Here is a 26838-nt window from a genome sequence, read left to right as displayed (position 1 = left end):
TAATTGCAGCTGCATTCTAAATAATTAACATCTCTATTACATAATAGTTTTGGTATTACTAATGCATCTAAAGTACACATATGTAAAATTGTATGTAATAACATGATCTAGTGAGTTCTTAACTCAATTTCATAATATGTCTTCTATGAATATTCATTACTGAAATAAATAATTCTAGTCATAACGTTAGCATGATTTATGTACTATAACATTATATAAATAGCTCACACTTTTAAAACTTTATGTGTGTACTACAGAACCAAAAATTACTTAGTGATCATAATACTATACTATACTATGGCACTAGCATAGAATATATTTTTTATAAATATTATTTATATACAAGATTAGTAAAATATTAATAATAAAAACGTAAAATAATTTAACTTAAACAAACAAAAGAAAATAAATTAATACAAACTTAACAGAAAATTAACATAAACGGATTATATCATTATTGTCACCGACAGGGTAATTTATTTGTTCTTCAGGAATGAAATCTGAAACATCCAAGTCCATGGGCTCAATATTATCTTCTAGGAGGAAGTTTATTTCAGCATCATTTTCTGTCCTTTTAAGGGATGCCTGATATAGTTTTACCAAATGCTTAGGCGTACGACAGCCACACTCCCAGTGTCCCTTTCCTCCACATCAATAACATCTACTTTCAAGGTTCGTCCTTGGCGCTGCTTCAGGAGCTTTACCCCTCTTTTTGCACTGCTGGTGCTGAGGTTATTATTTATTGCAAGACGATTACCCTGATTGAAATACCCGCCACGATCACGACCTCGACCTCGACCTCGACCACGACTGAGGTCAGGATTTCTTTCACGCCAAGTCGGGTGAAAATTTGCAGCATTCACCTCTGAGAATGGAGCAGTACCAGGAGGTCGAGTTTCATTATTTTTAATTAAAAGATCATTATATTGTTTAGCAACAAGAAGATGACCGATTAATTCAGAATATGTTTTGAAACCCATTTCTCGGTACTGCTGCTGCAGGACCATATTCGAGGAGTGAAAAGTAGAAAGAGTTTTCTCTATCATGTCGTGATCTGTGATTTTTTTCCCACATAAGTCATACTGCGATTTAATTCTAAATATCGCAGAATTATATTCAGTTACATTTTTAAAGTCCTGGAACCTCAAATAGGTTCATTCAGTACGAGCTTGTGTGAGTATGACCATCTTTAGGTGGTCATATCTTTCCTTTAAATTGTTCCACAATATGAAGAAATCTTTGATCGTGAGGTACTCCATTTTTAACCCTTCATTAAGATGATGATGAAGAAATATCATGGCCTTGGCCTTATCTTGTTCACATGCCTTATTATCCTTTTTAATGGTGTCTGCCAGATCCATTGTATTTAGATGTATTTCTATGTCTAGTGCCTAGGACATATAAGTTTACCAGATATGTCTAGGACACTAAAATCGCGTTAAGAAATATTAGCCATAATTTAAGAAAATAAAATATTAACCTTTATTACCTGTATTTGCTTGGATTGGTAGAGTCTCGTGCTGATAATGTGATATAAAATTAGTATAAAGTAAAGAAAGCAAATTAGAGTTAGAATAAAGTAAAGGAAGCAAATTGGAGAATATGGTAATATATTCTTGTTTTTGATAATCCGTTTCATATTGTACATATTGGCTACTTATAGCCATGATATCTAATAGATATATATCAATAAAGAGGGGGACATAATGATGAATTATTCAACTTTTATTAATGGTGTGCCCAATGTCTTTTAATTATTTACTCATGGACTCCACCACTTTATAACAATAAACAAATAAAGGCTCCTTGATTACATTAATTAAGACACGTGTTGTCCAGGTTAAATTTGTAAAAACATTTAAAGTGAAGTGTTATAGTAATTCTCTTGTCAATTAGCAAAATTAAAAGTTGAGGGGTGAGAGTCTCACCGTGAGATGAGGTGAGCCTTGAAACTAATTTGAAGTTAGATTGTGCAATTTACTTTTCCTTTTAGTGGAAACTAGTATTAGTACCCGCACGATGTGCGAATAATATTTAAGTAAAAGTAATCATTAAACAAAGACAGATTAAGAAAATAATTTAGATTTACAAATTTATCAAATAGTAAAGCATAAATTTTTTTTTATTGACTAATAGATAAGCCAACATAAACTAATGAAATGTAAGTCAAAATCTCCAATCAATTATAGTTTCTTGAATAGTTCATAACAAATAATTCATAATAAATTACTTCAAAATGAAAAAAATATAGATAAAATCAATTTGAATTTGTTAAAAATATTTACCTATATACGAATATTGAAAGGAAACGAAGTATAAAGAAAAAATATTATTGTTCTAGTTACATCATTTACATTTAAGTCAAAATAGGATAATAAAATACTAAATATAAAAAAGAGATAAAATTTATCTCTAAAAATTTTAAAATTTTAAAAGAATAAATCATAATAATCTCAAGCAAGATCTTGAAATTTTTATTTTTCATTCACGTCAAAAAAATTGATATATTTTTTTAAATTTTATTAATAGATTCATTATTTAGTGAAACTATATTACGAAAATTTGTATTTGGATAAAGAAATCACTAAGGTAACAAACTTATTTTTCTCAAGAAAGAAAAACACTATGAATAATTAAAATCATTTTTAGCAAATAATTTTCTTGTTTCAAACCTATACTGTTTGAATATAAACTAATGTTTTTTTACCATGGTTATGCAATAAAATAAAATAAAATAAAATACATGTTGATTAATCATGGTTAAGTAACATGAACTTTAAATTCAAACACATGGCATGCATGTATTGACTTGGTGTATACACCGGGTGCGTGTAAATTTTTCCCGTGACCTTCTCATAGGTTTCTTCTTCTTGAAATCTCATTATTAATTAGTGACAACACTCCTTCAATATGCGGATCTTTTACTATACCAAAATATGATATTTAATAGCGATTAATAAAATAAAAAAATCAATCATTTTTATATCACAATTATGCAAGACCTCAAAATAACATATAATCAAGAAATTATATTATTCATAGTATAAATTTATATTTGTATAAAGAGATTAAAAAATTAACAAACTTAATTTTTTCGAGAAAGAAGAATCACTACGAATAATTCAAATCATTTTCAACAAATGATTTTCTTGTTTCAAACCTATGTTACATTGTGATTACATTGTTCAACCTTCTCATATGTATATTCTTCTGCTGACTCTCATGCTGAAATATTGATAACATTTCATCAATATATGTAATTCTTATTATGTTGAAACCTTTATATTTAAAGCCTAAAATTTATGAAGAAAATTTCAAATTAATATTTAGCAAACTATTGACAATTCTTATTTCTACATATTCATAATGAAAAACTTGATAAATACCAATAAGGCTAATGATCAATAACAATAACAATAACAGAGAGAGAGAGAGAGGGAGAGAGAGAGAAGAAAAGTGTGACAATATTTCTCTGTTATTGAATTAGTATATATGGCCATATAAGGTCAAATTTTCCATATAATAAAAATATATAAATTAAATATTTCAAATTAGTACACAAATTAACTTAAATTATAAAACTTAAGATATTTATTTTTTCCAAAATTTAACTTTTTCATATAAACATCACTGAATTGATATAAACAATATTTTAAAACATGATAAATAAATTAAATAATCCAAAAATATTGTGGCATTATATTTTTTTATCTCTATTTTTTTAATACATAAGAGATGCTAAAGTCATACAATTACTTCATTTAAATGTGGAGATCTTGTTGAAGACTAGTACCCCACTAGAATAGATTAATGCATACTAATTTAAAATTTCAACAAAATAATCTCCTTTCTTTTATAGTCCAAACTTACCATTAAAAAATTATTTCATTTGAATTAATAAGTTCATAGTAAATTGCACAAAATAAGTTAATTAATTATATGTATTTCCATTAAATAAATAATGTACGACATAATTGTAATACAACTACACAATCAACTAATTAATTTCAATTAATAAGAATCAATTTTATAATCATAATATATAAACTCAAGTTCCTTAAATTTAATGTCGTAAATTTCAAAATATATTTATGGCTAAAGTAGTAGTCAATGTTTGTTGTTTTTTTTAACCAATATATGTATATCAATTACGTAACTTGGCATATATTTTATGTTAAAATAATTCTCAATATTAACTGATCTTTACATCAATTTAATCTAATTAATTTGATGAAAATAAAATTATTATTAATATTATAAATAACTACTTACCATAAATCTGTCCTAATTTTATATCTTGATTATATTTAATTAATGTACTAATTAATTTGATATTAGCTACCTTTATAGTTTCGGAAATTCAATCCTATAAATTTCTTATATTTTTATAGTTTGATTATATTAGTTTGATATTAGTTACCTTTTTAATTTGGGGAAGAATTTTAAAAAGTTAACAATTAATTTTTTTCTCAATTACTAATTTATTTCTCAAAAAATTCTTATAAAATTATAATTTGACTATAGTCAATTGATTATTTAATTATCTTTATAATTTTATAATCACTCAAATAAAGTAACAATTATTTTATTTCCTAATTATGAATTTTCTTATATTCATTCATTTATTGTTTTACAAAAATAGGTCAAACTTATTTGCGATTAAAGTTAAAATATTTTTTTAAAAATGTCAATTAAAATTTTTTCATATAAGTTGTTTGATTGCTAATTGATTATTAATTCACAAATTTTTCTTGTAATACTTTCTTGATTTACTCAGTTGTAGTGAAATCATAATTTTTTAGTATAATATCATTATTTATATTGTTTGCATATTTTGAGGGATGACATTTATATTTTTTTTTGGATTTTTCATCCAGTGTCTGGTGCCCTCATTGGAGCCCTTACTAATCTGGATCACGCGTTGCATAGTCTATTAAAGTGGCAGCGCTTCCAACAGGGTTTTCTCCATACCCAATCACTACAAAAAAAACTGTATTTAGCGACGAAATTTACTGATAGACCAAATTTCATCACTATGTAGCAACGGATTAGCAATGGAACATTCAATTTGGTCACAGACATTGCAGTCCAATTTTTGATATGTTCTTAGCAACGAATCAGTGATGGAATTTGATTTTCGTCACTAAATAATAGCAGGAAAATTGGCGCCCAAATTTAGTGACGGATTAGCAACGAATTTTTTGGTCGCTATGTTAATTATTTTGTAGCAACAGATTTAGCAACAAACTTTCGTTGGTGCCCTTCATTTTTTTTTTAAAAGTTTTTTGTTTAGCGACCAACTATGCCGTCGTAAAATATTAATTATAGTTTTCTAATTAATTACTTTTACTATAGAGGGGGGGGGGGGGGGCTATAGGGTTTTATTCATTTCCACCTGCCCCCCATCTTTTCCTCTCTAAAATGAGATACTTTTCCCTCTATACTGACGTGCCTCTCCATTTCTAGATCAAAATTCTTCACTACTCTTCCTTCACTTGTCTTCCTTTTTACTGAATCAGCTTCCGATCTTCAAGTTCTTGGATACGTGCTTCCAATTTGACCTCTATTCAACTGATTAATTCCATTTGCATGTAATTTCTAAACTAATCTGCAAGGAAAGATTCTTAATTCGCGAATACTTTCTTTTGGCTTTGATGGAACCAGCTATTTGAGGTATTTTCCTCTTTCTGTTATTTGTAAGTGCTATTATGATGTGTGACACTACTACCCTGTCTTGGCTTTTATTTGCCATTTAATCCGTCCAGTGAGGTGGTTTAGGAAGAAGCGCATCAACCAATAATGTAGAAAGTTTGACTTCTCGTAAAGAATCAACAACTTTGGTTTATTAAGTCATCCTGCTGGTTTTTAATTCCCCACTATATGTTGAAATATTTCTATAATGGGTTGTGTTATTTTAAGCTTACTTCAACAAAATCTTGTCTATTTGTATGTTCTGTGACGTAGAGCTATCCTCTGAGGCATTTAACTTTGCCTAGTCCTATGGTAGAAATCCATCTTTGGTAGTTGGAATATGCTTTAGCACTTTTGAGTATTTATTCGTCCAGGGAGGGAAAGATTAGCTTCTTCACATTGTAAGTCTAAAAGCATGTTGCAGGATTGTTTGGATACTGATACAAAAGCATCATAATAATTCCTTTGGACTATGGCTAGTGAAGCAATGTAAACTTTTGTCTTATGTGGTCGGTTTATTAGTTGAATGGCGAAGTTAGAAGTTGAAACTAGATTGTTTTGAAATATACCCTTGTCCTTTATATACCGGGTATCAATGTGTATAGTTTGAATCATATGTATCAATTTCGTAATTAAAGTTAAACAAGTGGTTTTCTTCTTAGGGTAGTCTCTAGCAACCAATACCTCCAAAGTGATGCATTAACTTCTTCTCTAATTATAAGAGGAGCTTTTTGAATCCTTAATTTAGTCGTGCAATTGTATGAAAATTTAGAGGTACTTCACAAAACACATAATAAAATTATCCAACTGTACTGAAGATATAAAGTTATTCCATGTTATTTAGCCATCATATGTACATCATATGTTATTTATCCAACTGTACTAAAGAAAAAAAGGTTATTCCATAATACTTCTATATTCCACGGAAGCTCTAAAATATATAAGGGAAATAGTTTTAACCAATAAACCGATAACCGATTCTTTACAAATGTTTTGTATGTACATCAATGTTGCTTGGATTCTGCAAAAATGTTAATAGGGTGTGTCATATATTCAAATACTTATTTGATACACTTATCTTTCAGGTGTCTTTTTACTGGAATTGGTGTAGTGCAGTTGTAGATTGGTGGTAAAGTAAGAGGAGTATTGTATTCAATTAGGTGTGTTTTAAAACTTTCTTTCAACTTTTTAATTTTTCTTGGTAAGCTTGTTGGCTTCTCGATTATGTCTGTAACTTAAAATAGAAGTATGTATCACTTTTATCTTATTTTAAAGGTAAACTAGTTTTGTTTTCTACTTTAATAGCATAAGTTTGAATAATTTAGTGAAACTATTTAACTGTCAATTGATCAACTTAATTATGCTTTCTTTGCTAAGTAGTTCTTTATATAGAGCCTGATCATACATTATCGTATTTGTTAATAAACATTTCCAACAAGGTTAATTATTAATTAAGACTAATTGTCGTATTTCTTATTAAGCTGGTTAATTAGCACTGATTATTCTTTTTTTTTTATTTCAACCTTAATAGGAACATGAATAATCTAGAGCGTAGTTGGATGTATGAGAGGTTAGATGGCCGAGGGGGTTTATATTCTAGATTTGTAACTGGGGTGGATGAATTTATTCAATTTTCATGTTCTCAACCAAATCGTATGAGTGGTGACAAAGTTAGATGTCCATGTGCAAAATGTCAGAACTATAAATTCATGGATATTGAAAATGTTAAATGTCACCTTTATCAATCTAGATTTATTGAGAACTATTTTATTTGGAAGCATCAAGGGGAAAGAGATGATATAAGTGAGACTTCTTATGGTAATGCATTGCATGGTGGTGGTCAACCAATATTCGAAGAGAATCCATACCGAAAAATAATTTTGGATGCAGCTGGTCCCAACTTTTCTCAGGGTTCAAGCTGGCAATCTTATAGCAATAGTGAACCCGAGTCATTTTATCCTTTTCAACATTCAATGGAGGAATATCCTAATCTCGTTTCCAAAAAATTTTATGATTTGCTAGATGCTGCTGATGCAGAATTATATCCCGGTTCATCCCTCGCTCAACTTGCAGTTGTCTCTCGAATATTGAATATTAAAATGGAGAATAATATGTCACAAAGAGGCTATAACCAAATGATGCAATTTCTTAAGGAGTCTTTACCTAAAGATAACGTCGTGTTTGATGACTATTATCAGATGAAGAAGTTAGTATGTAGCGTGGGTTTGCCAGTTGAAAAGATTGATTGTTGTGAATCAGGATGTATGTTGTATTGGGGTGATGATGATGAACACCTTATATCTTGTAAAAATTCCATATATTCCAGCTCCAGTAATCGAACAGGATGATACAAGTTCCATTCCGACTATGCCACCCGATCAAACACCGGTCATTCCTGAGACATCTCCTGTTTCACCTAACCAAAGCAGCCCAACAGGCCAGAATATGAATGCTCAAAGAAACACAGCAGCTGAGGCAACATCTAGTTAGAGAAATGTATCTGCTTCAGGAGATTGCAGTTGTAACAATGGCCGGACCCTTATTTTTCTGACATCTTCAGGGCTAGTACCTACTACTTATATGTTTACTGTTTTTGTACATAGATGTTGTGTAGTGTTATTGATTTTGAATTTGATGTTGTACAGTTTGGAACCATCTTCCAAATGTTCCAGTTCCATTACATTGTCTTTCAAAAGTAAAGTTGATCCTAATGGGATCAACTGGAAAGATGTTTCACAAGATGTCAAAGATGGTTGTTTTGGAGAATTCAAGGTATGTTTTTAAGATCATAATCAATAGAAGTTGTTTGAGTTTGCAGCTAACACTTAATTATATTACTTTAAACTGAATTTCAAAAGAATTTCTATTGGGATGCTTCCGTTAGTGAAGTTCTAGTGAAACAGCAATGGATGAAGAAGGCTGCATTATGCTACAAGAATTTCATTTCCAATATAAAGAAGCATAGAGTTATAGTTCAACCGAAATTTGTAAATGACCATGTGTGGGAAAATGGATGGAACTTTGGCAAAGTGATGACTGTGTTAAGAAGTTCAAGACAAATTCAAAGAATCGTTGCGGTGGACATGAAGTAGCTGCTGGGACACACACTGGTGGCTCTATCACAGCTGGAGAGCACCAAAAAAAACTTGTAAGTATATAATTCATGAAAATTGTTCATCAACCCTAAAAGTTATTTTGTTTGGGCTGCTGCTATGTTCTTTTGGCTGTTGACATGCTAGTTTTTCCATTTTATTTTGGCGCTATATGTAATGCTTTGGTCTGCTACTACGTACCTTGAAATAGCTGATTAGTTTTAAGTCGTTACTTCATTGTTTTAGTAGCTATGGTTGTGTCTAAAGTGCGTAGCAAGAAGCTGGTAGTGGTACTACCTTGTTTGGGCTGCAAAACAAGGATATTAAGGAAGATATTTTAACCCTAAAATATCTGCCTTAATATCCTTTACTTCTATTTAAATGCCATCTACTATTTATATTAATGATGTTTCTTCAATCATCAACTTTTTTTTATTAATTCTATTGGCAGATCTTTTTAGTGAAACATATCCTCATTTTGTTCCTAACTGTACTTCATGGTTCCAACCAACAACGTAGCTAGTGTAATCTCACCGTGTGCGTGAGGGTAGTGTATTTACAATCTTACCTCTATCTATCTTGCAATAAAAAAAGTATTTTCTCTGTGGAACATATCTGCTGTTTTCTATTATTGCAGCAGCTGCTGGTTTTATGCTACTTTTCCAGCAAGCAGCTGTTTTCCAGAACTACAACATACTGCCCAAGAAACCAACATTTGCTATTTTCCAGAACTGTAGCAGCTATTTTCTACATGTGCATTCTTATTTGTTACACTAATAGTTGCTGGAAATTGTTACTGTTGCTGTTTTCTGTTATTGCAGCTGCTGCTGGTTTTATGCTATTTTTTCAGCAAGCAATTGCTGCAATTTCTCTTGTTTTTCCTCTTTGTTTTGCAACAATTCTTTCCTGCTACTCTCTTCTTTTTCCTCTTTATTTTGCTGCTATACCAACATGTTTGGTGATATTTTTTTGCTTAGAATAGGGCAAAGAAACTTGGTGGTGTGTCATGATTCTCTTTTGGTATACTGCTAATGTATGTTGGTCTCATTCTAAATACCTGAAAATTCTATATAGGCTCTTAAAATAGGTCGAGATCCAACTCCAAGTGAGTTACATTTGCACGTCCATACACATAATCATAATGGAAAATCTTTTGTTGGTGAGTGTTCCCGACTTCTACATGTAAGTCCATAACTTACATCTAATGATATGATACTCATCTCTTATTTTTCTTTTGTGTTGACATGAACTTGAGTTTATTTTAATAACTTCACTTGTTACAGGAAAGGTATGAAGAAATTATATGGTAAAAAGTACAATGTGAATCTGAAATAGATCAATTGGAGACATATTATGAAGCTGCGGGAGGAGCAAAGAAGAAAAGATTGTTTGGTCTTGGATCTGAAGCTACAAGTTACTTTGGGAAAAAACTGTGTGCCTGCAATGCTTCCACATCATCAGTACCACCTTCAATTTCTTTACCGACAACAAATATGGAGGAGTTGGTAAAGCAATTGATTTCGGCCCTTACTACTCATTTTCTTCCGATAGTTATTGAGCGTGTTGGTGGAATTAGGATACAAGATGGGGCCGTGCTTGATCGTCCTCCTACTCATATGATGATGACGACGTTGATTCGTAGCTTCATTCGTAGTCCATGATCGTTGCACTAATTTTTGATAGACTATTTTGACTTTAGTTTATGTTTGATAAAATACTTGAAATTGTGGGTGTTGGACACAATTGTTGTGAATTTTGCTATCTATTTGAATGTTGGATATTTAATTATTTTATAATTTACGTGTTTCAACTATTTTCTTATAAAATTATTAGTGACAAAAAATTAGTGACTAACTTTTGTCGTTGCGACTGAAAAACTTTAGGGACGGATTAATTTAGTTGCTAAAGACGGCTGTAATTAGCGACAAAAAATTATTGACTAACATCAGTCGTAGCTACTGAAAAACTTTAGCGATGGATAAATTTGGTTGCTAAATAAGTAGATCAAATTATGTTGCAACGGATCAACGACAAAATATTCTGTCATAAATTAAGCCACGACCAAAATGAATTTTGGAAATAGTAACGCTATAGCAACGGAAATGTACGTCAGTAATATCAACAACCAAATTATTTCGTCGCTAATTGGTCACAAATCTTGCGATGGAATTCAATTTTTTATCGCCATGAGGTTAGCAACAAGCAATATAGCGACAGAACAAATTTCGTTGCTATTCCGCCGCTATTTCTATTTAGCGACAGATTTTCATATGATAGCAACGAATATGATGTGTCGCTAAATGCTATTTTTTTTTGTAGTGAATGTCTTTGGAGATCTTAACTTAGAATTAAATTTTCAACTCTTTGATTTGGTTGTGGAAATTTTCTCTTGAACTTGGAAGAGAATCAACTTCAGACTTCATCTTGTGTAAGTTTAATTACTTTGAATGATGAATATAATTGTTGCTATCTCTTTCTTTCTCGTGTGGAACAAAAACCCACAACTAGGGTTGTGGGATCTATGATTATTCCTCCATGGATTTAATAGTTGGTTAGGGTTTGAGTGATTGTGGGGATATCTTGATAATTTCTTTGTAATAATTTTTATCTATTGGTAGCAAACAATAGATCTTGCCTTATGTTGATTTGCTCGAACTGAGAAATAAACTAAAGGTAGTGAATTATCAACGAGGATTTAGGAAGGTTAAGTTCTCATCTAATGATTAATGCTGTGAAAATATTAATCAACTCGAGATAAAATAAGTATGAATAGAATGTTTCCTAAGTTTGAGAGAATTAGGGAGTTCAACATCTAGGTAGGTTGAGAAACACTTAGATGGCCTATTGAAACTGATAATTTGGTGTTTCCCATAAGTCACGAGAACCCAATACTACAGTTATTATTTAATGAGGATTAATAATCATAGTGATCACAACCCTAGTTTCTCTCTATCATTGATTTGAACCATTGAAATTTTAGTTTTGAGTTCTGAAGCAAGTTTCAACAATAGCAATTGTTTGATTGATTCAAACCTCCCTATTAAAGGAAACCATTACCTATTAGTCAGTTTATTCAAAATAAGCTTGATTGACACCATATTCCTGTAGGATTCAACCCCAACCTAGTTGGTTTATATATTTGACAACGACCACTTACTCTCTCGTAAAAGAGGTATAATTTGGGCATATTAAATTTTGGCACCGTTGCTAGGTAATACAGTTGTGAATTGAGTATATCTATGATAATTAACTCATAGTAAGTTTCCTGGTTTTACTTTTATTTGTTGTTTTTTCTCTTTGCAGGGTAGTTAGTGTGTATGCCAAGTACACGGAGTTCAGGTAAACCATTATTACCAGTACATTCAGAACCTCAATTGATCAGTAGAATGGCAGACCTACAAGAAGTAGGAAGACTAGCCGCCTTGGCTTTGGCTCAGTTAAATCAATAGAATCTAGATAACTGAGGCCGGGTACCAAATCTAGACGAAGAAGACCTGGGTGATGATGATCTGTTGGGATCGTGAAATCATAGGTGTGCCAAAGATATAGTGGCACTGTTTGACAGAAATGTAAATAGAAATTGCCCATTCAAAGCAAGGCAGGATCGCCAACTTGTGCAGTATGATATTGACAATGATGAGGACAATTTAGATGCAGCTGGAGCTATAAGGGAAATTATTCTACCACCGTTAGCTCCTGGGGTGAAATTCAACATCACCAGTACTATGATCCAACTTTTGAATTTGAAAGGACTCTTTGGTGAATTACTTGGTGATGATCCAAATCTATATTTGGTAAATTTCATAACTATTTGTTAGTCATTTAGTAATCCTGGAGTGGGACAAAATTCTATTTGTTTGAGATTGTTCCCACTATATCTGTCTGGAGAGGTAACTATGTAGTTGACTGAGCTGACTCCTGGTTCTATAAAAAACTGGAGGCAATTGAAAGGAGCTTTCTTAGAAAGGTTCTTTCCACTCTCTAGAATGTTACAGTTGAGGGATAAGATCAGCAACTTTAGAAAATTGGCTAATGAAGCTTTGCACGAGACTTGAGCAAGGTTTAAAAAGATGTTGACTCAATTTCCAAACCATAAGATGACTGATGAACACTTGATGCAAAACATTCTATAGAGCCTTGAACTCACTTACAAAGACAATAGTGGATAATGCTGCAGGAGGAGCTTTTATGGATATCACCTTTACTGAGGCTCCAGACATGTTAGAAAGAATGACTAAGGCAAGTAGAGCCTGGCATATTAGAGATTCTGTGGTAGCAAGCAATATTGGGTCTAGTATAATATCAGTAGAGCAGCGTAGGAGATAAGAGGAGCATGATCAGGATATGGCTCACATAAAAACCCAGATGGATCTTCTCACAAAATATTTTCTATCAGGGAATATAGAAAAGATAAAAGTTGTGGGGTCCCACGGTAATGAAGCTGATTCAAACATCGAGAAAGAGGCTAATTATTTGCATAACCAGGGGGTTTTTAGACCGGTGGTCAAGGAAACCAAATGTGGAACCAACAAGGAGATTGGAAGAATAAGACTGACAGGAATGGACTTTAAGTGCCTCGTGGCAATCGAGATAATTTTGCTACTGGCTTGGGCAAAGTGTCCATGGAGGACATAATGAAGAAGTTGCTAAAAGGAGTAGAGGCCACCAATATAGGTATGGCAACAATGAAAAGTGACTTTTAATCATTGAGTCAGTTGGTAAACTTACACTCAACTTCAATCAAACAGTTGGAGTAGCAGATGAGCCAACTTTCAGCAGCATTAACTTAGAGAAAGAGCAGAACGTTGCCTAGTGACATAGTTCAAAACCCTCACAATGATGGTACTTGCATGTCAATTACCACTCAAAGTGGTAAAATATTACCGAGCCCTTTTATGGGTAAAGCCGAGAGCCAATCTATGGTTGGAGAAGATTGTGAGACTAAGGAAAGTAATCTAGTGGAGTTTGAAAAGCTGGATGGCATTGATATCCCTTCTAATCATTAGCCGGGTGATGAGTTGGAAAAAATAAAAGATAAGGAAAAGAAGGTAGTGTTGAAAACTCTCCCAAAACCCCCATCTCCCTTTCCTCAGATATTAAAGAAGTGGGATGATAACACGAAGTTTAGTAAATTCATGGCAATGTTAAAATAGTTGATAGTCAATATGCCTTTGGTTGAGGAACTTGAGTAGATGCCTGGATATACTAAGTTCATAAAAGACCTTTTCACGAAGATACGGAAGGTTATCCATGAGACGGAGGATAATCTTCATCATTGTGGTGCTATCTCCACAAGGTCTTTAGTGCAAAAAAAGGCAGGCCTGGGAGCATTTACCATCCCGTGCACTATTGGGTCCTTGGATTTTACAAAAGCTCTATGTGATTTGGGAGCCAGTATAAACCTGATGCTGCTTGTTGTGTTTAAGAAACTGGGTTTAGGGGATCCTACTCCTACAAACTTGAGACTAGTTATGGCGGATAGGTCTATAAAGTGGCTGATTGATGTTCTACATGATGTACTTGTAAAGGTGGCCGATTTTATATTCCTTGCTGACTTTGTAATCCTTCATTGCGAATTAGACTTCAAAGTGCCCATAATTTTAGGCAGGCCTTTCTTAGTAACTGGGAGAGTGTTAGTTGACACGGAGCTGAATAGGCTAAAATTTAGGCTTAAAGGTAAAGATGTTAGTTTTAAAGTGCATCAATCCATGAGGCAGAAAAAGGAGATAAGTGTCTTCTTGATTGTTGATGTATTCTATGAAGATGGGAGAGATACACCAGTAGAACTAGGGATGAAGCACTTTCTTGATCCTCCAAAAGAAGTAAAGAGGTATCAACAAAGTATCTTGATGAATTCTGAGTAGTCAAGACAACTGAGTCGTGTCGCGACATTAAATCAGGTGCTGCTTGGGAGAAAACCTAAGGTATTTTGTTGTTTGTATTCATTTTACGTTATTTACATCAGATCCTTGCACCTACGGTGCCAGAGGTATTTTTCTAACTATCTTGTTTTAGTTTGATGCATTGGGGACAACCTATGATTTTAAGTAGAGGCTGAGGCTGCTTATGGGTGTTGATGTCCTCTTGGTGTTTTTATTGTCGTGCCTCTTTTCCTCGGAGTCTTGTTCCTAGTAGATCCAACATGTTTAGGCATATTGTATTTTGTTTTGTGATGTGTTGTGGTTAAGTAAGAAAAAATTAAGTATCTGGGATATTTGACATTTTTTTGTAGATTTTTGGGAATGATAAATACCTTTCCAACTGTCTGTTTTGTAACGGTGTGATGTGCATCTATATGTGACTGTTGTGAATCTTGTTATGGTATTGGTATTAGGGACATGATAATCATTACTAATAATTGCATGAACCAGATAAGTAGTAGCTTGTGATGTACCTTTGTGCCATGTGTTTGTCTGCATCGGTTGTAGGAGAGTGTTTAGGAAAGGATCATCGGCCATTTTTTTTTTATGTTAGTACAGTTTTATACTAAAAACCTTCTATGTTTAAATAACATCCCTTGATCCTGATTTTGAGCCTGAATGCCTATATTTTTTTTATTATACCTATCACCTTCCCACTTGTATCATAATGAACTTGTTTTGTCCCTGGTCCTCTTTGGGATTGTGCACTTTGACTTAGGAAAATTGCCTAAGTTGAGGGTGGCTATCATAGGGATGCGTGATGTAAAGTGAGTATGAAGAAGGGTAAAATAAAAAAAATGCAAGGGTGGGTGTGGTAGAAAAAGAATAAGAAAAGAAAAATTGTGAAAAAGAGACAATGAAAGACTAAAGGACCGCATCCAACCTGAATTTGCTTCGATAAAGAAAGGGAGAAATAAGTTAAAGGTTGAAAAGTGAGACCCCAAAAGTAGTGTAGTTCCAAGGAGGCTTAGTCACTTTAAATATCCTTGCGTATCATACCATCTCCAAGCCTACATTACAAGCTGAAGAAAAGTACTATAGTGGTCCTAGCTTAACTGTCTGAAAGCCTTGGTGATGAAAATAAGGGCAAGCTTTGCATAAATTGACTGGAACTTCTTTCTTGAGAGTGAATGTCTCTGACCGTCCTTGCATTTACGTGCTTGATTTCATATATGAGTGAAGATGGACTTCTTTGTTGTAAGGGCACATCGGTTACATTGCTAGCTGCCTACTTATTTGGGTAGTGTAAATTGTACATATGCATGGTTATTATTGCTAATTTGATGTCATAACTTGATTCCTTTATGTCACATTATTGACCTTTATTAATGTAAACAGTTGGGTTGAAGGTGATTGAAATTGGAAAGGGTAATGTGTTTCGAGCTAAAATTGACAATCAACTGTCATAGGTATCTTATGTTTATCTTGGTTAAGCATCGTAGTATGGTGTTATGTAGTTTGTTGAGGACGAGCAATGGTTTTAAGTTGAGGGTGTTGAGGTGCTAGTCTTTTGTTAGCACATTTAAGACTTTTAACTTGAAATAATTGTAAGTTCTTAAGTAACTACTGTTGTTTTTTGATTATATTTCTTGTGATTTTGTAGGGAAGTTAGCTTGCATGGAAATATATGAAAGCTACATCAATAAGGATGCTTTTGTTGAAAATAACTGAGTTTTAAAACTTCACCTGATGACATGGTCTGATAAGCTATCAAATCTCTAATAAGCCGTTAGACATGTCGTCATACTGAGGCAGAGAACAACAAAATGGAGACATTTCTCACGACATATCTGATAAGCTATCAGATCTCTGATAAGTTGTCAGATATGTCATTTCACTGAAGTAGAACACAAGAAAATTGAAGGATTTCTCATGACAACTTCTAATAAGTCGTAATACTTTTAATAAGCCTTCACAGTTGGCGTCACACTGAAGAAGGTTTGACGACATTCTCTGATAAGCTATCAACTTTGTGATAAGCTATCAGACATGTCGTCAGCTAAAGAAGAAAAAGATGAATTTTTAATTTTGAATTTTTCTTAATATACGGATATAAATAGTGGATTTTAGGGTTCCAAAGGCGAAGTCACCTCTCTTTGGAGCTCTTAACTTAGAATTAAATTTTCAAATCTTTGATTTGGTTGTGGAAATTTTCTCTTGAACTTGGAAGAGAATCAACTTTAGACTTCATCTTTTATAAGATTAATTACTTTGAATGAGGAATATAATTGTTGCTATCTCTTTCTTTCTCATGTGGAACTAAAACCCACAACTAGGGTTGTGGGATCTTTGATTATTCCTTCATGGATTTAATAGTTGGTTAGGGTTTGAGTGATTGTGGGGATATCTTGATAATTCCTTTGTAATAATTGTTATCTATTGGTTGCAAACAATAGATCCTGCCTTATGTTGATTTGCTCAAACTGAGAAATAAACTAAAGGTAGCAAATTATCAACGAGGATTTGGGAAGGTTAAGTTCTCATCTAATGATTAATGCTGTAACAAGATTAATCAACTCAAGATAAAATCAGTATGAATGGAATGTTTCCTAAGTTCGAGAGAATTAGGGAGTTCAACATCTAGTTAGGTTGAGAAACACTTAGATGGACTATTGAAACTGATAATTTGGTGTTTCCCACATGTCACGAGAACCCAATACTACAGTTATTATTTAATGGGGATTAATAATCATAGTGATCACAACCCTAGTTTCTCTCTATCATTGATTTGAACCATTGAAATTTTAGTTTTGAGTTCAGAAGCAAGTTACAACTATAGCAATTGTTTGGTTGATACAAACCCCCAATTAAATAAAACCATTACCTATTAGTTAGTTTATTCACAAATAGACTTGATTGACACCATATTTCCTGTGGGATTCGACCCCAACCTAGTTGGGTTATATATTTTACAACGACCGCTTACTCTTTCATAAAAGAGGTGTAATTTAGGCATATCACCATGTCAAAATAAGTGAGAAAAGATTTTAAAACTGGCTATCAACTTCTTTAATTGCACAAAGCAAGAAAAAAAGCCAACACATGAAAAAGACTTGATTGTGAGCTGAAATAAGGCATCCAGAAAGTTTTGTCAAAATACAAGTCTGAGAACTCATGGAAGTACCAAGGTTCAAAGGGTTTATCTGAGAAACATGGCAAAGCAGAGATACTGTGTTTGTTTCAGAGTCACTCTTAATATTCTGAGTTTGGGTCAATGATGTAGCAAGTCAATGACATATGCTAATGGTTGGAAGCAAGGTTAAATGTGATGAGAACAAGAGCGATTTCCAACAAATCTAAATCCACAAACTATCAACCATGTTTCTAAACTCACAAGTTTTCTTTGTATTAAAACAGGAACACGTGTTACCTTCAAATCAAGATTTCAAAGACTACACATCAACGACTGTAATTTCTCACTTCTACAAATGTAGAAAGTAATGTTGTTGCACAGGTTTGATAATCAAATCATGGTAAAACTTCATCATCCTATATCCCTCGGAGACACACTTTCTTGTTCAGGTATTTAAGTTTTAAATTGCTAGGTGATACACTTTTTAAATTGAGCCTTCACTCCTAGAAAACACTTTCTAGTTGAGTTATTCCCCTTGACTCCTAGAAGATGTACTTCATAGTCGATTTATTCCCTTAACTCCTAGAAGATGTACTTTCTAGTTGAATCATTCCCCTTGAATACTAGAAAATATACTTTCTAGTGGAGTCATTCCCCTGACTCCTAGAAGATGTACTTTCTAGTCGATTCATTCCTCTTGGCTCCTAGAAAATATACTTTCTCGACGAGTCATTCCCCTTGACTCCTAGAAGATGTACCTTCTAGTTTAGTCATTCCATTTGACTCCTGAAAATTCACTTTCTAGTCGAATAATTCCAATTAACCCATGGAAAATGCATTTCCTTGTTTGGGTTTTTCAAGTAGTTATCATGTGAATTTCACAAAAGTCCTCTGATGATAAATTGGGCAAAATTTTATGAATGTTACATGGAACTTCTCTTTACTTTTCTGTAAAATGGAACATCTCTTGGTAATAAATTTTTTTTAGGATAATGTTCATTATAGTTTTGGTTTTGATTTCAAGAGCCTGTATGAGAATAGGGTGAAAAAAATAGAAAACCAAGCAACAATGTGAAGAAATTATGTCAGGAGACCACCTGGAGAATAGGGTGAGATTTTCAAATTCATGTTCAAAGTCAAGAAGTCCCACAAGAAATATCATGGTCAATGTTCGAGTTCATCTTCAATACTAAATTTTGTATGGGGAAGAATCTATTCTCAAGTTCAACCCAAGGAGGATCAAATCTTTTGTCACTTGTGAAAGCATCGAAGACCTAAGAAAAGAATCAAGAGATGTTGCATAGATAGGAATTTTGTAATTTCATTTATCTTTTTAACTTGTAGTTTTTATTTTGTTGTAATGACAGAGCCATGGATCAAAACTTCGATAGGACCTCACACGAATCTCTAACTCGGTATAGTCCTTCTCCTTCCAACCCTTTGAGATACTTGTGACTTGATTCCCTCATAACTTAGGTAGATAGGATGTCCTAAATCAAGACTCGGTGGTACTCTGTCCTTCTTTTTCTTCCTTTTTAATAATGGTCGGGTCAAAATTCTGCTTCATTATCTACTATTATGTATGAAAAACTTTATGTTTATACCAAAAGAGGCATGATGTAGAAACGTAATTTTGTCCCACCAAAAATTATCATTTACCATTTTACACCATCTTACCACGTACCTTTACTCATGTGATAAGTTCCATACTATAACAAATCCAACAAATTGATAACCACTTTTGACACCTTACCCTAACAAAAATAACAATATTCCAAAAAAATTAACATCCTTACCCATTTAATAATTTCCGTATAAAAAGACAAAGAATAAATAAAATAACAAAAATACCCCACTTTTGAAACCTCATCCTAACAAAAATAACAACCACTAATCACTTACCCCTACCCCCTACTCACGTACACCTCCAGGCCCCTCTCATATTTTCCCCCTTTTTCTCTCTTAATAGAATTTTACAAAAAGGGATTCCTCACACATAATTAGATCTCACACACCAAAATACCCATACAAAATATACTCCCCAATTTACTCTCAATAATATACATACACCGATTCACACATAGAAATGCACACACATATTCCTTACTGAACAACACACCCACACACATACATCTCTCTTATAGTTCATATATAAACAATAGAAGGGATTGAAAAAGAGCACACATAGCTTCTACACGGTGATGAAATACACACAGAGTTCATTACCAAACCTTGAGATACATAGAGGAAGGGAGGAGAGATAGATGCATACAAATTGAGATTAGAGTAGAGAGAGTAGAAATAGTGAGAATTGAGAGAGGGAGATAGTGATCGAAAAATGGATGGCAAAAAGAAAGGGTGAAAACAGGAGAAATATTAGAGATAAAGAGGCTTTTTCGATGAATTTTCACCAAAAAATGTGACTACTTTCCTTTTTTTTTCATTTTCGGTCACCGTCGAAGCTCGCCAAATTACCGATAATGTGAAAACAATTAACCCAACTCCCGTTCACTTTCAATTCTGTCCAAATCTGCTGGAATCTGGTCCGGATCCTTCTCTGTTTCATGATTTTTAGTTTGAGTTTGGCGGATTCGTATTGAATTTGAGTCGAGGTTCTTGGATATAGATTCTTCCATTTTACTCAAGTAATATAAAATCTTAATAGCTTTATGTTGAGGTCCAATTCTACTCTTTCTATATTTTTATTCATTATTTGTTATAATTAGAAATAAAGAATATGTATGAGAGTATAGAATGAATATCCTACTTATTTAAAAGAATGAGTTATGCTCATTCGGAGTGAATAGACGTTAGGAGAGCTTTATACAACTTAGAAGTTGTGAAAGCTAGAGAACGACATGAGTATGAGGACGATAGTATGTAAATGTTAAAAGCATTAGGAAGAGGATATCCTAAAATGATAAGCTGCACTAAGAGATTGTGAATGAGACTAAAACCCTTTATCAAAATGACAGTTGAGCCTAGGGATAATTAATATACTAACAGATGAGCAGGAAGATAATTGAAGGGAAGAATTAAATAGACCCTAAGAGTGTATTGTAGGGTCCTAACATAATTAGGGTTTTGAGAGTAAAGAACCATGAAATAAGGAGCACTAAGAATAAGGAGCGTTTAGGACAAGAAATACAACATCAAGATAGGCAAGATATCAATGCATACATGGTAATGCAACATATAGAAAATAATTGTGAGTCCTTTTGAGGCCATGAACCTCTTTGGACTCTGAATGAGACTAATATTCAACACATCAAGGATTCCAAGGCATCCTACAATGAATGGGACGTATATTCCTTAATAAAAGGAATATGTAGCCAAGGCCTAAAGGACAAGAGCAGGTTTAGGACATGGTTTCCTCGAGTGGACAACTCGAGAGTGGGAGAGCTCTTGGCTGTCAATGCACCGCTGATTGATCGATCCACAAGGCATTTCCCGAAGGGTGTTTTAGGAATGAACGTCCGTGCTACCACGCAACCGTTCGTAAAAAGAAAATAAAAAAAGTTCCAAGTGGAGGAAAGTATGAGTGAAATGCCAGTTTTAAAAAGCAGTAACACATAGCACATAGAAAAATATAATAACATGCTTAGAAACATAAAAACAAATAAATATCAAAATATATAGCCAATAAAAGGGAGAAGATGGGAAATGATAGGCATGAAAAAATATGAAAACACATATAAAGGGAAGGAGAAGGGTTAACAAATGAAAAAATAAATCAAGGTGTCAAAACAAACGATAATCATGAAAAGTCACAATCAAAGATAAAATTCAGACACATAATAGAATCCCACGTAAAACACAAACTCATAATGGTTAGAACCTAAGATCCCTAGTAGATTCGCCATTCTTTCGCACCCCATTTTCCTTGCGGAAAGAAGGATTCAACGTGACCACTCTTTTGGGACTATTTTAAAGTAGAGAGTGTGAAGAGTCACCACCTAACATATTAAAGGTGCGTTAGGGCACGGGTCAAGGCTACTACAAACCTATTTTGTTATTTTGTCTTAGTTCACCAGATATTTGGGTAAGGGTTCAAATTACCTCGAAAGGAAGGAGTTAGACACCTTTTGAGGTCCACAAAGGTAGTTCCCGATCAAATTTGTACTTTATGTGGGGATTCTATGTGATCAAATAAAAGTCGGTTGTTTTATTACCTTAAGTTTTAACTAAGTGATGAAGTATATAATAGGCAAACACATGACATTTGTTAATTCTAATTGTTAATTATCTAAGTGATAAAAATAAATAAAACATGTAAATAAAAAAAGCGAGGAGAAAGAAGTGACATAATTTGCAATAAAGGGGACTGCTTCTACAATAAATTAACTTCCCCAAAAATAAGCATACAAAGTAAATAAAGGAATAAAGAACTCATCAATTAAATAAAGAAATGTTTTGATTTTATTCGGATAAAAAACCCAACTTGTTTAATCATCATTCGACCCAAGGGCCAAACTCTTAGACAAGTAATAATGTCATTATCCTCGCCGTTAATATCTGTTGGGATCATCACTTTCGAATGAGTACCCGTCCCAACCCACCTAGGCTGGATGTCAAGTCTAAGGGCATTCTATGACAAGGATAAGACTAACATTTTTAATAATACTTAATGTCCCACCTATCGTCCAAGAGGCATTGTGTAAGATCCCGCAAAACATCTAAGCTTGATTTATCCCTTCAAACTTGTCAAGGGATCCCAGACTTAGAAAATTCTAATGAAGTTCCCAGACTTAGCCTATTTTTGGCCTTCAAAAGTTGGCAATCGCATCTCGCCATCTTAATATCCTCTAATGGCCCGTATTTTCATTAATTCATGATTAGGAAGGTCAATAGGTGTTCCCGAACAAGTTTTAAATTTTTCATAACACGTTTAGATCATGCTTGGAGTGCCAAAATAGTGGATTGCCGCGATCTTACCGTGCTGCACTGCCAATTGCGTTGGTCAACATTTGTGTAGTCTGCTAGAGCCAAAACTCATGAGGATCAATGTGATCATAGGACGACGTGTCTAGTATCATATTGCAACCATTAACACATGGCATCACTTGTAGCATCGGTACCCAGTTTTAGTTATTAAATATCCGCATTCAGAGGGGTAAATTGGTCATTTTCTCACCCCTATATAAGTCACAAACATGGGATTAACTCCCATTTACACCAAAATATACCCATTCTTCTTAAAATCCTCTTAAGAACACATTAGGTTTTTCAATTGAGGATTTAAGTTCAAGCAAATTTCTCCATAAATCGTCAATGATCTTCCATCTAAAGGTATGTTCGTGTTCATTCATGGACTCCTTTCATCCATGAAGTCCAAGAACCCTATTTTAAACTATATGCCATGTTTATTATGTTTTGATTTGATTGTTGGTCTTGTCTATGGGTTGAATGATGTCAAGATAGAATCTTTATGGGTTTGTACGAAACTAGGATGGTATGTTAGTTGAAATTTATGAACTTTGGGTGATTTGGGTTGTTGAATTCATGAATAAACCTATTCCCAAAGTGGTGCATGTAAGGTGTTTGGTAAAATGCGTAGGATGATAGAATCCATGTTCCATGATTTAATTATGCTTAAATAATAAGTCCACGCTCTATGTTCCATGATTTCACATAAATTCCATGTTATTGTTATGTGTTGTTGTTATGATATGGAATCAGCATGTTATCGAAGCTATGCAAGAATATACATGTTGTATGCATTTCACTTCTATGTATAAGATGTTGAGAACCATGATTTGTATGAAATCCCCTACTTATGATATTGTGAATTGTGGACTCTATTCTTATAATCAAGTTAGTCACATATGTCAGTTTCCTTCCATCGAGTCCTGAGGGAACTTGTGCCTAAAACATATAGCCGTGTACCTAGAGCCATGTCATGTTATCACGATACTCTCAGTCAATCGATGATCTAGAGAAACTCAGTCAGTCATGTGACTCAAGAAATCTTAGAAATCTCATGATCTCAGTAAATGCTCAGATAGTAGTACTATTTTATCAGTCAATGAAAGTCAGTTACTCAGTCCATGTATAGTCAGTTGATCATGTTCAGTTTCCATTCAAATAGGAGTAGTAATTAGCACCGAGCAAACCCAACGATGGAAACTCACCTGTCAGATTAGGGTGTGATTCTTAGCAGTCATCATTTTGTTCCAGAACTACATAGCCAGTGTAGGTTGAGACATATTAAACTGTTAGATTAGGGTTGATGAGATGGCTTAACCTGTTAGTTTAGGGTTCCCACCATTCTTATTTTGAGTACCTGCTAGATAAGGGTCAATCACATTTGTCCTTACCAGTGGCGCCGTAATGACACCCCTTTAGTTGGGGCAGAGATTGGACCCTAACTTAGCTATATGCGTTATTGGGGCATGTTGGTTAGATGGATACTTCCCACAGTTTTAGACCCAGTCTCAGTAAATGAGCTCAGATAGTTCATCAAATATTAGTATGCCAGGACTGTCTGATACAGTCAATTCAGTTATAGTACGGAACTCAGATAGTTCCATCAGATTTAGGACTATCAGAAATAGTCGTACATATAATTACACTATCAGTTTTTGTTAGTTATTAGTAAACCATGTATTATCATATATATCTAACTATCATGTATTCATGATTCCAGTTACTATGTATGCGTGTTGCACTCTTACGTTCATATCAGTCAGTCAGTTAGTATTGTTCATAAAAGTAAACTCTTGCATTTAGCCTACCTCACTCACATACTCAGTACTACAGTTTTACTGACATATTTGTGCTATAGTGCTTTCTTTTATGTTACACCATAGGTTCACAGACACGAGTTTTAGATCAGTAGTAGCAGTAGCATTCCAATCGCAGATTTGCAGTGAGTCCTCATCCATTTGAGGATGATATTATTTTATTTTATTTATTATTTCAGTTAGCTTTCAATTTATGGAGTTAGTTGGAGACATGTTCCTTCAACTCCTTCTTTCAGACAGTACTTAGAGGCTTTAAGATTTATGTTCAGATTTTAGATTCAGACTTCAGTTGTTTTGGGTATTTGTCACCCATATGGATGTTATGATTTGTCAGATATTTTATTCAGTTGAACCTTATGGCCTATTGTTCATGTTTTCCATATTTTACACGTATATTATGCAGTATATAGGTACAGATATCAGTCAAGGGTTAGCTTGTGGTGCTTCAGGGTTATAAGCACCGTGTAGCATTCCGATTCAAAAAATTAGGGCATTACAAACATGGTATCAGAGCCTAAGGTTTAATAGAGTCTTAGGAAGTTTGAAAGCCACATCTAGTAGAGTCTTATACATGGGTGTGTTATGCGCCACATTTATGTAGAGGAGGCTATGAGATGTTTTAGGAACAGTTTCCGTTCTTTCAGTATTCATATCGTGCTAGTGAGCATAATCTCAAGTTAAACTCTCAGTCTAATCCGTTCTTCTCTTATTTCAGAACATGTCTCCAAAGAGAATAAACCATCCAGCTCCTCAGCCTGAAGATCCTTTAGGTGAACCTATTTCTCATGAGGAGTTTAGGGCCACATTCACCACACTTGCTCAGTTTGTAGATGCCCAAAATAAATGGCCACCAGTTATTCTGGCCAATCCAATTGTCAAATCAGCCGCAACTATGATTCAGACTTCACCTGAATGAGCTCTCTATCTTTCTTCAGGTCTAAGTCTGATGAAGACCTCAGGAATTCATTGACCAAGTCTAGAAAGTCATTGATATCATGGGAGTTACTTCTGCTGAGAGTGCTAAGTTACCCGCATACCAATTGCAAGATGTGGCTCATACTTGGTACAAGCACTGGAAGTTCGAGAGTGTAGATAGTGCAGGTCCTATAAAGTGGAAGGAATTTTTCACGGCTTTCTTAGATAGATTCTTTCCCCAAGAGCTGAGGGACACCAAGTTTTAGAGTTAATCAACCTTAGGCAACAAAATGTAATGGTTAAAGAGTACTCTCTCATATTTACTTAGTTAGCCAAATATGCCCCTCATGTGGTTGCAGACAACAGGGCTAAGATGAGCAAGTTTATGTCAGGGGTAAATGGTAGCGTGGTAAATGAGTGTAGGTTAGCGATGCTGAACAGTGATATGAATTTATCCAGTCTCATGACCCATGCTCAGCTAATATAGGAGTAGAAGATTAGGACTAGGGAGAGGCAGAATAGGAGAGCAAGGTCAGGTAGTTTCAGTTTTGCTCAACCCAAGTCAGAGGGAGAAAATCATTCATAGTTTTGTGCCAAATCATCAGCTCTAGTTCATTCTTCAGCTAGTGCTCCAAATCCTAAGTTTAGAGATAGAGTCCCAGGTTCTTAGTCACAGGGCAATATTAGCAGAAATACCTTTTTCCAAACTTGTAGAAAGAACCACAAGGTTATTTGCAGATCTGGTAGTGATGTCTGTTTTGGTTGTGGCAAGCCAAGACATAGGATTAGATGGTGTCCGTAGTCAGTTCTACAGGGTCAGCAAAATCATTCCATAGCCCAGTCCGATCACCCAAATCAGTAGGGTTCAACTTTCAGCACTACTAGTGGGCAATGTCCAAATAGACTCTATGCTATTCAGACTCAATAGGATCAGGAAAATTCTTCTGATCTCGTTACTGGTACATTACATATTTTCCATGTTCCTATTTACTCTTTGCTAGATCCAGGTGCATCCTTGTCTTTCGTTACTCCTTTTATAGCAGGCGATTTTGGAATCAGTCCTGAAATTATAGCAGAGCCCTCTTTAGTCTCTACCCTAGTAGGTAAAACCATCATAGCTCTATGGGTATATAGGAACTTCTCGATTATGAAATTTTAGAAAGCCACATCAGCATATTTAGTCGAGTTAGAGATGAGTGATTTTAACATTATTCTCAGTATGGATTGGGTTTATTTCTGCTATGCCATAGTCGACTGCAGAAATAGGATAGTTCTATTTTAGTTCCTGAATAATCCCGTCCTATAGTGGAAGGGTAGTACTTCATCTTTTAGGAGTAAGCTTGTTTCCTACCTTCGGGCAAGGAAAATAATTTCTATGGGGTGTTTGTATCATCTCGTGCATG

At 34.0% G+C, this 26838-nt stretch overlaps 2 protein-coding genes across 2 annotated transcripts; one reads left to right on the top strand and one right to left on the bottom strand.

Annotated features, from left to right (window-relative positions):
• Positions 1-409: 409 nt before the first annotated feature.
• On the bottom strand, positions 410-1600 carry LOC124887633. The gene has a single exon (XM_047397232.1). It carries the CDS (start codon positions 1044-1046, stop codon positions 597-599), a length of 450 nt encoding a protein of 149 aa, XP_047253188.1. The 5' UTR covers positions 1047-1600; the 3' UTR covers positions 410-596.
• Positions 1601-10969: 9369 nt separating this feature from the next.
• On the top strand, positions 10970-25436 carry LOC124887877. The gene is made up of 6 exons (XM_047397797.1): positions 10970-10974; positions 12087-12122; positions 12316-12484; positions 13976-14605; positions 14749-14772; positions 25236-25436. The coding sequence occupies exons 1-6, from the start codon at positions 10970-10972 to the stop codon at positions 25434-25436; spliced, it is 1065 nt and encodes a 354-aa protein (XP_047253753.1).
• Positions 25437-26838: the final 1402 nt, after the last annotated feature.

This window comes from Capsicum annuum, chromosome 10 (genome assembly GCF_002878395.1).
Source record: "Capsicum annuum cultivar UCD-10X-F1 chromosome 10, UCD10Xv1.1, whole genome shotgun sequence".
Taxonomy (NCBI): domain Eukaryota; kingdom Viridiplantae; phylum Streptophyta; class Magnoliopsida; order Solanales; family Solanaceae; genus Capsicum; species Capsicum annuum.
This window is presented reverse-complemented; position numbering and strand designations above follow the sequence as displayed.

Bases quoted from the DNA above. Each gene is read 5' to 3' on its own strand.
- LOC124887633 (XM_047397232.1), bottom strand. From the start codon at position 1,046: ATGATAGAGAAAACTCTTTCTACTTTTCACTCCTCGAATATGGTCCTG.
- LOC124887877 (XM_047397797.1), top strand. The intron at 12,123-12,315 runs GTAAACCATTAT...GTGAAATCATAG, and splicing joins GCCAAGTACACGGAGTTCAG to GTGTGCCAAAGATATAGTGG. The intron at 14,773-25,235 runs GTATTTTTCTAA...CTCTTATTTCAG, and splicing joins TTGCACCTACGGTGCCAGAG to AACATGTCTCCAAAGAGAAT.